We start from the raw sequence: 12,463 nt of genomic DNA on the forward strand, positions 1-12,463 counted from the left end.
AGGTGGGCGCCAGTGAGTGAAGACATGGACTCAGGAGATAGAGTGTTATGTCCAGAAGACAGCAAGAAGGCCAGTGTTACTGAATCAAAGAATGTATGGAGGGGAGTTAAAGTTTAAGAAGACTGTAAGAGACACCAAGCAGAAGGCTACTGAAATTGTCTGGGCACGATATGATGAGAGCCTGCTCCAGAGCAGTGGCTATGTGAATGAGAAGGGAACATATATGGAAGATGCTTTGAAGGTAGAAATGACAAGACTTGTCAATAGATTGTATGTGTGGAGTGAGTGCAAGAGAGAAGTGGAGGATGACACTGAGTTGTGAGCCTGAGTGCCTGGAAGGAGGATGGTGTGCCCTTGAAAGGAATATGGAAGCTTGAAAGAGGGGAGGGCTTGTGGGAAAGATCATAAGGTTTTGGACATGTTGAATTTGAGCTGCCTATGGGACATCAAATTTAAGATGTTCAAAAGGCATATGATGATGCAAGAAGAGCTTAGGAGAGAGGTGAGGGCTGGATGTAAAGCTCCAGGAATCCTCTGTACAGAAATGATCACTGAACACATGGAAGCTGAGGAGATCATCAAAAGAGAGAGTACAGAGGGGAAAAAAGAACTCAGGTTAGATCTTTGGGTGACATCCATGATTAATGAACATGACTAGGAACCAGGAGAGCAGCATCACTCAAATCTAGAGAGAAGAGATTACCCAGGAGAAGATGGTAATGGACAGTGTCACAGGCTACACTGAAGCAACTGCAGAGTTTCTCTCCTGCTTAGGAAACCTAACCTAGGGTTATTTTCTTTTTGACATTTTTCTTCTCTTTATCTTAGGAGTTTCTTTTTTAATCCCTTAGAAAATAGCTCTCGGGGAAACGGTGCCTGGAAAAAGGCAAGGTTCATCCATTGAGGAAAGCATGCTTTACTTTTCTAAACAATGAAATTCAATGAAAATCATTCATTCTGATTGGGGCAAGCAACCAAGCTCCCAAGTGCCATCTCTTTACCCAGCTCACCTTTGTTTCTTCTGCCCCCCAGGGAATACCACACAGCCCCATAAGGTGCTGCAGCTGCTCTTCGCTATAGGAGCCAATCTCGTCCAACTTCAAAGTGCCTTCCTGAAGTAGCCTCACCAGGGAGCTGCCATTACCTGTAAAAGGACAGGGGCAGTGGGCAGGGGAGGACAGAAGGATGTCTGTCAGCTATGAGCAAAATAACGAGGCTGGGAACAGGGAGTGTTCTAGGCTCACACAGCAGTTAAAGGAGATGAAAACTCAGAACTTTCTCATGCTTCCTTATGGTAGGAACCAATGGCAGATCACTATGCCATTCCACTCGTTTTATTCCGATTTTAAGTTCTTCAAAACATATCTGCATGACTACATTCCCGTGAGATGGGACCTACTTCCAGATTGCGAGCCCAGGCTGGGAACTCAGACAAGCTGTACCATACTGGTCGATCAAATTTCCCATTTCCACGCTCTGAGAGACAACAGAAAGCACCCCAGTGACTGAATTCTTACTCCATTCACTTTTCCTGGTTATTACCTAGAAAACCAGACTCCACCATCAATCCTTAGCTGGCGAGATAACTCATATACCTTTGACTTGTATCTCTGAGTCAGAAAGTACCTGCAAAGTTGACATCAAAGGCTTCAATGCTCCTACTTAGCTCCTGATATACGGCTTAGAAGCCTCTTCCATACGTATTTTTGTTCTCCAACCTCTGCTTTTAAAGCTGAAGAAGTAGGGGAATCCTTGCAGAGACTCCATCAGTAGTCACTACCTTTCTAGAAATATTATGCTATGCTATGGACACAATCCACTTGTGGATCAAAAGCACTTGCTGGGCATTATCACTAGTTTGCCCTAAAGAGACAGACCTACAATCTCAACTTAGTTTTCCAAACAATCTCGAGCTCCCAACCCCTTTAAATGTTTGGTTCTGAGAAAGCCTTACCAGGAACTGCCTGGACTTCCAAGTTCTTGTCCTTTTCAGTGTTGACAACCACAGGTCCTCTCATCAATGGTGGGAAGAAAGGGGCAATGACAGAGGCATCAAATTTGGTGATAGGGATGCTGGCAGGGAAGGCCATCTGTTCAATCACCTCAGTCTCCATTGTGGACCAGAAATCCTCCACATTCACCTCACTGGAGCCCAGGAACTCTGGCCAAGTGAACTAAAAGATAAATTTGAAAATGGTCACTCAATCAGTAAATGCCTAGTCTCATCAGGGAAGCCATTTAATCACCTGAATTTCAAAACCTAATAATTATGAGGTTCTAAGACTTAGAGCTAGAAGGTACTAACTTATTTTGCAGAAGGGTAAAAAAAGAATGTTTTTAAAAAGTGGGGTGGAGGGGATAAATTTTAAAGCAGCAGTTGGTGTTAGCAAAAAGGAAAAGGTAGAGTGAGTAAAGAAGAAGGGTCTCTCCATTTATTGAGAAGGAGATTAAAGAGGCAGTATTAGAATTTCTGAACCTAGCAAGGTTCTAGCAAGGTCTAAGGAAATCAAAAGCAATTTCTGACCAATGGATACTCAGAGTAATGAGAAATTGTTAGTAAGCATAATTAATATGTTCATGATAGACAGCCAACAAAAGGCTAAAAGCCAAGAGAAAAGAGAGGTCTAAGCTATGATAAGACCCTGAAAAGACTAAGAGATAAGATTTAAAAAGTAAAAAGCATAAGCACAGCTTACAGTTTAGCTTTGCAATAACACTTAAATCATACTTTTTTGTTTATACCTTAAATATAGGTCAAATCATTTTAGATAAAAGTAGTTCCACAAGTGTCCCTTTAGAAGTTAAATGTCTTCAAAGAGTTGAGGAAGTTAAATGAGAAAAAAATGAGTGGAATGATTCTGCTCTTAGGGTCTGAAGAAGCAAAAGAGAAGAGAAGGTAAAAGGAAGAATATACTAGAGCAGAAATGAGAAAGAAGGTGATAGAACCTACTATTTCTTTTAATTTGGGTGTGTGAGAAGACTATTTTTGTCATTGTTTGTCCTGGTGTCCATGACATCAGGAAGGTGATGCCAAGACTTGCAAGTGAATTGGATTTAAGTGAGGCAGGGCTGTGCAAAGTCACCAGCCTCACTATCTCCTCCAGAGCTGACTGGGCCCAGTGGCAAGATATAGATCAGGATGACTGGAGATGGCCCTGGATGCAGTATACAAACTAAGAGAAATAGGTCAGGGGAGTTTAGCATTAGATAAATCTCCCTCCTATCTGAAATAAACAAAGGACAGTTGAACATGAACACGTACACACAGTTTGTTGTAGTTTAATACATTAAACTCAATGGGATATCAAGTGGAGATCAGAGGGGGTAAGTTAAGAGGGAGAATAACCAAGAGGAGAGAACAACCTCAAGTAAAACAAACTTGCTGATGTTGAAGGGGAGAATTAAAAGGGGGGAAAAAAGAAAAAAATGAAATAGAATCTAAGGGGGCACCTCAGAATGCTTCTCAGACAACTGGGGAACGGCTGAACAAATTGTGGTATAAGAATGTAATAGAGTATTATTGAATTGTAAAAACTGAAAGAAACAATTTCAGAGAATCCTTGGTAGAGCAGAAAAATAATAACAGTAATAGTAACAATAAATTAACAACTACTACTAGAATTTATATAGTGCCTACTGTGTGCCAAGCACTGCTAAGTGCTTTACAAACATTATCTCATATGATCCTTACGACAACCCTGTGAGGTAGGTGCTATTATTATCCCCATTTTGCAGCTGAGCAAACTGAGGTAAACAAGTCTTCCTGACTCCAGGTCCAGTGCCAATATCCACTGTGCCACCCAAAACTGACAATACAGACTAATACAGAGTGAAATGAGCAGAACCAGAACAATTTATACAAGGATATGACATTGCAATAAAAGGTAAAAACAAATAAACAAACAAAACCCACCCAACTCTGAAAGATTTAAGAACTCTGATCCTTCAAAGCAACATCCAACCAAAACTTCAGAGGATCTATGATAAAGCATTTCATTCACTTCTAGACAGAGATGTTACGGACACGAAGAGCATTAAGAGACACATAATTCCGGACATGGCCACCACGTGGATTTGCTTTGACTATACTCGCTTGTTACAAGGGTTTTCCCCCTTTCTTTCTCTTATTTAATTAGGCAGGGGGAAGGAGGGAAAGAGGTTGAATTACCAAAGCAAAAAAAAAAAAAAAAAAAAAAAAAAAGAGGGCCATTGAAACATTTTTTAAATGCATGTAACAGAAGAAAGTTAAGAAATGTAGGACAGTTCTGAAAGTAACATATAGAACATTTTTCACAATGTATATATTACATATTTTTAGGAAGTAAGCACTATGGGGGCAGCTAGGTGGCACAGTGGATAAAGCTCAGGCCTTGGAGTCAGGAGGACCTGAGTTCAAATCCAGCCTCAGACACTTGACACTTAATAGCTGTGTGACCTGGGCAAATCACTTAACCCTGATTGCCCTACCAAAAAAAAAAGAAAGTAAGCACTATGAAATAGAACTACACAGCTTCATATAGAATCCTCTTTCTGTTTTCTTCTGTATGTATGAAAATCCTCTTTTTTGGTGTTTAAGTTTGGGGGAAAAAAATAAAGAAAAAAAAGAGGAATTCTGTTTCTGGATATGTTTAGTTGTAGATGACTATTGGACATTCAATGCACAATGAGTGCTCAAAAAGTACTACCCTCTCCAGATCAGAACCTTACAGCGTGCTCCAAGGGTTACTAATTTGACTCCATTTTCATTTGTCCTTCCCTACCAATCAGTTCTGTTGCAAGAGCAGGTTTAGGAACAGGCCTGTTGGCAAGCTCTTTCTCTCGTCGTAGAGCAGACAGGTAGCCTAGCCAAGGTATGCTCTCCTTTGAGCAGTGCTAAGGGCCCCTGAAGGCTCCCACTGGAGCACTGCACAGGAAAACACCAAGAGCTCCATGTCAAACCAGGTGAGCATCTTGCAAAGAACACATTACCTCCACATTTTTCAAAGCCAAAACATTCTCTTCATTCCTCTGGGCCATTTCTACTTTTGGGGCTACCCCACAAACACCACAGATCATGTCATTGTAGTCTCGGACAGTGAGGCATTCAAATGCCCAGTAGCCGCTGCATAGCAACTCCTGGAGCTGGCTCAGTTCTTCAGGACCCAGTGTTTTCTCTGGAACAAGAACAAGGTTACAATGAATTTCATGCAATCATTAAATGTCTTCTAAGGCAGTAAGTGTGAATCAGCTCTGACCTTTAGGAACAAGAATTATTTTCTGGGAAGCAGGCACAATGATCTGAAAATAAAGTCAGTCCTAAAGGGCGTCTTCTTCCCATTGAACCCTCACGGATATTAGTCTTCTAAGATTCAAGAAGCCTGGGCTTCGCTTTGACTTCATGGGCTAACTCTAATCCAATAAGGAAAGCCAAAACAAGGATGGGTAGAGATGTGGACCAATTTTAGTTTCTTTAGAAGATACAAAAGGGGAACACAAAGGAACACAAGGAGAATAGTTCCCAAATGCATAGGGGTACAGCTTCTAGACCATTAATCCCTTTACCCAAAGCTCCAAGAAACTTGAGGTGAGGAGTCTTAGTAGACATTCTGCATTTTAGATGACTCTAACACAACACACAATGACTCAGGTTAGTCAGGTAACCCTAAAGGATGATGATGAAAGCTCTTCAAAATCAGGGGTGTGAACACTAAGCAACAGAGAGAATGCTGCACAGGGGTTCTAGCCTCAGCTTGGCTGCTAACTCATGATATAACCATGGACTGGTCACTTGCTCCTTCTGGAATTCAGTTATGTTGCAAGGATATGGGGGTTTTCAAAATTGTCCAATCTGCAAGAAAAAAACCCACTGAGGCAGAGCTCTGAGCCAATGGCACTTTATTACAGGGTCCATGGCCCCTTCTAATGAAGTGGACCTCAGATTTTCCTCATGATCTGAGATGCCCGCTTCCTCTATCGCCTTAGTTTTATAATGCTTGATACCTGGACAATACAAGTGGAGCAGACCATTATTACTGGTGGATAGACCTTGCCCACGACCCTCTAGGATTTATACAAAATAGAGAATCATATTGTGGACAAATAGGCTAGTAAGCAGACCTTAACAGACCTACTGTGACCTTTCAAGAGGTCCTACCAAGCCAATGAGCACATCCATGGGCTGGTAGAAAGGCAGGCCACAGGACAGCAACAAGGGTCACTCATTGGCTATGTGCTCATGGTCATCTCCCTATGTTGAGCAATAGAGGGATGACAAGAGACAGAGGGGCAACAAAAATAGCTGGGGAGTTTTCCATTTAATTGAGTCACCTCCACCATGCTGGGCTTGGTCACCGTAACAAGGAAAAAGTAGGGTGGTGAGTTTCCTATGAACTTACAATCTGCAGTTCATAGCTCAGAGACCTACTATCAGACATTATAATCACAAATAGAAGTGTCTCAGCTCTCCTTCAGTTCTAGGCTATAGGATCTGAGGGAGTTTCAGACTGCTTCTTCCATTCAGACATATCAGTAGTTTCAAAGTGATTTCTTTAATCATCTTCCACAGCCAAAAACTTTGCTGCTGTTCAAGGCCTGAACTCAGATCTCAGTCCTCACCTGTCTGTTCTTGGACTGATTCCAGGACACTGCTGATCGCCACCTTAGGGTCCTCCCCCAATTTGATGTGATTTCTGATTGCAAAGAGCAGATCCAAACTCACCAACAGTTTGCTCCCCACATTAAAGAGACCTATTGGTTAAAAGGCAAAAAAAAAAAAAAAAAAAAAAAAGAGTCAGTCTTTTGGACCACATTCTGGAGTGCCAAATATCCTAAATGTCAGCCTATCCTAAGGTTATTCAAGGTCCAGGAGAGAGTGCATGTTCAGAATCCCCTTCTCCCACCTCTCAACCCCCAAATCACTGATTAGTCTTCGAGACAGAAACCTGTACCTCTCTGCCTAACTAAACTTGAGTGACATTTACACAGGAATGGCTCCAAGAGGATTTATTCTGCATTTCTTCTTGAAACTTCTTTGGCCTTATTTCTTCTCTCTAGTTACAGGCATTTGGGATTTAGTTGATATCTCTCTCCCCCTACCCCACCATCTTTATAGCTTTCTTTTGTGTGCCATCTTACTCCTGTAAGATTGTACGCTTCTTGAGGGCAGGGACTGTCTTTCTTATTTGTATCCCTAGCACTTAGAACAATGCCTGGCACAGAGTAGGTACTTAATAAATGTACACTGAGTATTGGCAATTCAGACCTTTGAGTCTAGAGAGATTAAGGTTAAGACATGACTGAAAGCTTTAAAATCAAGAACAGTATTTGAAAAGGGAACTGAGCCTTGTTCACTAAATTTTGGGGTATATCTCTAGGGAAGCTTGAAAGTTACAATTTAGAGGCAATAAGGACATAAAAGAAAGTCCTACTTTATATGGCAAGAAGATAAAATTGGGCTCCCATAATCCCTTCAGTGGTAGTTCAGCATGAAACTATAAAATACATTCAAGATGAGTTTAGATGGCTTCAAAGATAACGGGTTATGAAGAGAAAAAAAATATTAGAGAACACCCACGATTTCCCACATGTTACTTGCTGTATCTGCCACAGTACTTGCCACAAAATCCCAGAATTTGAGAGTTGAAAGAGACTTTAGTCATCTATCTAGTCCAATCTATGTATAAAAGAAATCCCCTAACACAACCCCAAATCTGTAGTCCAGCTTTTGCCTGAAGACCTCCAAGGAACCCTAACACCTCTAGGAGGAGGCCGATCCACCCTGGACAGTTCTAAGTGTGAGGAAATGCTTCTGGACATTGACGCTAAATTTGTCTCTAAACCTTCTGCACACCGCTTCAAGTCCTGTCTTATGAGATCAAACAGACCAGACCCTTCCTCTACACGATAGCCCTGCAAACGCTTGAAGAGAACAATCACCCCCTGCTCCTGCCTCAACTTCTCTTCTCTCCACGGTAAACATACCTGGTTCTTTCAATTAATTCTCATATCATGGACTCAAGGCCCATCACCATCCCATGGAAAAGCACTGATCTAGTGACTGGACTAGACCACAGGGCTGACTGATCCTCAACAGTTTGGGGCATTAGACTTCAGAACTCATCGTATGCGTTCAGCTGGAGTGGAAGGGATCTGCCTACCTGTATAGATGTCTGTGAAGCTGTGCAAGGCCAGACACTGTGGATTCAGACACATCTTCACCTGGGCAGTAACCAGCTGTAATCGGTTTGCTGTCAGCAACCAGCACTCCTGTGGTCCAGCCAAGGAGCTAAAGCAAAAAAAAGAAAAAAGGGGAAAAAAGGCAGAATAGACACCAACTCCTAATGTAGCTACAAGGTTATGTGAACCAGGGTGATATTTTTAAGAACTAGTAGAAAAAACAGGAAATGGTTTTGAAAGCTTCAGCTCTAAAAGGTTTTCCAGACCATCTATAATGCTGGTTAGCTACAAATTCACTCTTTCTCATCGCCACTAAATTTAAATCAACTGTTCCTCCCCATCATACACTCAACTAAGCCCAAGAGGTGTTTCTGAAACTATGTTTCTATTAGTGTGTTTCAGTCTTGGTCAATTCCAAATTGGGCAAAATGTTGCTTAGGGTCTAGGGATGTTGGGATAAATACTAAATCCTGAATTAATACCTAATTCTATGAAAATAAGTTCTGTGGAGAGAACCTCAGGAAAGGCAGAGTATATATACTAAGATGTCTCAAAATAAAGGGGCTTGAAAAAGGCCTTTGAAAGGTAGGACACAGTTGTGTAACTAGGATGGAGTAAGCAGGGCCAGGATAAAGCTAAAAGGGGCTCTTACTTTTGTCCCCCTTTGAATAATGGGCTGCTACAGAGGAGGCACTGCGTGGATGGAGATTCGTAATAATTCGACCAAGAGGTCTGCTCGATGGTGACCGTCTCCTCACTCACGTTGGACAGGATGAGTCGGGAGCTGTTGAGTTCGTGGATCAGGGTGAAGACCTCGGCCAGCTCCGACTCATTCTCGGGGATCTGCAGGACCTTTCGCAATAGTTGTAGTGTGGACTGGCGCTGGATCTCCTTCTGGGCCTGGCTCAAGGGCTCAGCTGTGTTCAGCACATCGGGGGATGGCGAGCTCACCTCCTGGGATGAGATGGAACTGTTCACCAGGTCGTCAGGGCAGAATGGGACAACTCTGGGATGCACACCCAGTTATGGAGGCCCAGGACCGTGGGTCTTTGCTGCCAAAGCTTTATAAGCCTCTCTAGAATAGATTCAAGGGCTAGTCCCCAAGGAAACATCAACACTGCCTTTCCCTGGCCCATCAACTCTGAAAGTATGTAAAGCTAACTCTTTCCAGTATCTGTGGTGGAATAAAAGCACCATAAACTCATTATGAACTTGTTGGTGACTTAAAGTTTAGATATGAAAGGTAGGGATAGAAGTTTTCATGTTCAAAACTATATTTTCGTCATTGCTATTTCCCTCCTGAATCTCAACAAAATCAGCCATTCAGCTGTAGCAAGACTTCAATAACGGACACTTAGTAAATTGCCTGATTTATGGTACTGAATAACACTCTCTCCGCCCCCCACGTTTTTCAAAAGAATTAGTTCCTCATCTCCAGTGTCTATTTTAATTTACATTTTACAAAGATCTAAAGTGTGGTTTGAAAAAAAAACCAACTATCTGATCTCAACAGCAGCTAACAATAAACTGCATTGGAGTTTAATAACGTTATAAAATTGCAATTTTAATAAAAAAGTGCATTGAAGCATCCAGAAGGCTCCTAAGGACAGAGAGCACAAATCCAGGCACACATTATAACCTCCAAAGTCATGAGAGAAAGGGTGAGGGAGTGAGTTGAGTCCAAGGGGCAGTGGGGAGTGACTGAAGTAGCCCTACATGCCACACCTCGACTATGTCAAGCATTGTAATTACCTAGATAGGAGTCCTAGAATTAAACAAAATAGATGTCTCTTGTAATTTCTACTTGACCATAGAAAAGAAACCATCTAATTAAGGGGAAGGACCAATTTATGTGCTACAACCTGGATACTCAAATGGGAAGGTAACCAGCAACATTTAAGTGAAAGGAGAAAGGTCTTTCAAGGCCTAGACTCTGCTGAGAGGTTGGGAGAAGGGTTTAGAATTATCCTGAATAGCAGAAACACTGACCAGAATTATTTTCTTTGAAAATGGGATTTGTAGTCAGAGAAATTCTATTATTTATGACTTAAGTGACTCTCCTCTGGGCCACAGTAACATCTGCAAAATGAAGGGATTGGATTAAATGATCTCTAAGATCCTTTCCAGTCCCAAATTCTATGATCCAAAGTTTGAATTCTTCCCTTTTGCCTACTCTGTCAGTGAGTGATCCTAAACTCTACATGCTCATAGCTGCCTTTGCCTAGAAACAAATATGCTAACTATAGGAACCAACAGCTCAGAAAGAGAATTTCCTATTCTTGCATTTGAGTGGGACACCAAAATCCTGCCCAATGAATAAAAATCAAACTCCTTTTGCTTGTCATTCTAATCCCACCACAATCATGCTCCTGGCTGCTTTTCTAGCCTTATTTCATATTATTCCACTATAAATATTCTATGCTCCAAATAAACTGGACTCTTTTCTAGCTCCTGAACAAGCCCTGGGCTCTCATAGCTCCTCTCACTGTTCCATATGCTTGGAACGCCATCCAACTCCCCACCTCAGACCTCATATAGCATTTTGTTATGCACCAAATACACACTATAGAAGCACATTATAGTTAACTACATTTGCATGTCATCTAGCCCTCCAAGACTCTAAGTTCCATGAAGGAAAGGGCTATCTAAATTTTGTATTCTCAGTGTCTACCACAGTGCCCTCCTCATAGCCAGCAATTAATAAACGCTTGGTGAACGAATAAGGCAAACTCTTGTGAGGTGTGAGAACTTGCTACACTCAAGCTGGTGATACAGGTAAAGTGCCTTTCTGTAGGCCAAAACACAGGTAAAGTAACTTTTCAAACATTTTGCAGAAAATAAAATTAGATGTTGCTTTATATAATAAAAACCAATGTGAAACTGAAGCCTAAATGGAATATAGAATGTTTTAATTCAAAAGAACTCTACAGCACCAGACTGAAATCCTCCAGAAACAGAACTCCAAACATTCAGCAATATTTTCATCATTACCTCTCAGAAAACACAAAAAATAACCGTTCTTTCCCCCAAAAGTCCATAGCAGGGCTTAGTCTACTATTCATTGCTTTGGTTTATCCTAGGTACTAATTAGGGGCATATAGCAGGCCAAAGTGTGAACTGACAAGTTAGCCTAATAACCTTGCGCATTTACTACTAGAAGACATTTACAGTGATCTAGCAGAACACTCTGAAGTCTGATACAACTATGACTTTCCATAATAAATCTCAACCCAAGATCAGCAGTAAAGGAGGTGGGAAGAAAAAAGAACTCACAACAGTCTTGGGTGTTTTCTCAGTTCGGTCTTTGGCAAGGTTGTAGCCGCAGCTGGGACAAATTCGTGGCTTGTGCCTGTTGGTGTAGACATAGCTACAGGAGGGATTCTTACACTTTCCCCGGCCTCTTGATGTTGCCAGGCCTAGGTCCTGAGGAAAAATAACATCCAAACTTTGCTGACCTCTACACCAGAATGACCAATATCAGCAAGTCAAAGAAAGTGCAATTAAGATAATTTGATTTAGTCTCTTTCCCAAGAAACTCAGTCACATACAGCCTTCCTTCAACTCTAATCAAACACCCCCATTTGACTTTGCCACTAATTTGCAGTGTGACCTTGGGCACATCTCTGGGTCTCAGTTTACCAAAATGAAGTTGGTCTAGATCAATGGTTCTTAACCTGGGATCCACAAACTTGTTTCTTAAAAATATGTTGATATTAGGTAAACAAGAAAGAGAAATCATAAGAGACTTATTAAGGTTGAACTGTTTTCATTCCTGCAGGGAAAGATGATATTTGTAAAACTCATGAGTCCTTTGTCAGTATTAGGGTAATGGGAGGGAAAAAAATTATATGTATGTATAGATAGATAGATAGAGGGCACAGGATGAGTTGAAGACGAAAGGGTGATTTTTGGAAAATAGAATCAAGGGGTGAGAGAGGACTATACTGGGAGAAGGAGAAAGGAAAAAGTAGAAGGAGGTGAAATATCTCACATGAAACAGACAAGAAAAGGCTTTTACAGTGGAGGGGACATGGGGAAAGGTGAGAGGGAATGAGTGAATCTTTTTCTCATAGGATTTGGCTTAAGGAGGGAATAACATACACAATGGGGTATGGAAATCTATCTTACCTTACAGGAAAATAAGGGGGAAGGGGACAAGAGAGCAGAGAGTCTATAGAGGGGAGGGCAGATGGGGGGGTGAGATAATCAAAAGCAAACACTTCTGAGGAGGGACAGGGTCAAAAGAGAGAACAGAATAAATAGGTTAGGATAGGATGAAGGGAAATATACTTAGTTTTTCACAACAGGA

At 41.5% G+C, this 12,463-nt stretch overlaps 1 protein-coding gene across 2 annotated transcripts in view; it reads right to left on the reverse strand.

Annotated features, from left to right (window-relative positions):
- HMGXB3 (HMG-box containing 3) overlaps nucleotides 1-12,463 on the reverse strand; it is a 58,378-nt gene that overhangs the window by 5,489 nt on the left and 40,426 nt on the right. For both annotated transcript variants that reach the window (XM_027841729.1, XM_027841728.1), the window contains exons 11-17: nucleotides 11,428-11,577; nucleotides 8,807-9,108; nucleotides 8,136-8,263; nucleotides 6,595-6,726; nucleotides 4,969-5,153; nucleotides 1,955-2,174; nucleotides 1,011-1,144 (exon numbers count right to left, since the gene is read on the reverse strand). In XM_027841729.1, the coding sequence (XP_027697530.1) occupies nucleotides 1,011-1,144; nucleotides 1,955-2,174; nucleotides 4,969-5,153; nucleotides 6,595-6,726; nucleotides 8,136-8,263; nucleotides 8,807-9,108; nucleotides 11,428-11,577 (1,251 nt within the window). The remainder of the gene's footprint in view (nucleotides 1-1,010; nucleotides 1,145-1,954; nucleotides 2,175-4,968; nucleotides 5,154-6,594; nucleotides 6,727-8,135; nucleotides 8,264-8,806; nucleotides 9,109-11,427; nucleotides 11,578-12,463) is intronic.

This window comes from Vombatus ursinus, unplaced genomic scaffold (genome assembly GCF_900497805.2).
Source record: "Vombatus ursinus unplaced genomic scaffold, bare-nosed wombat genome assembly UNPS02014863.1, whole genome shotgun sequence".
Lineage (NCBI taxonomy): Eukaryota > Metazoa > Chordata > Mammalia > Diprotodontia > Vombatidae > Vombatus > Vombatus ursinus.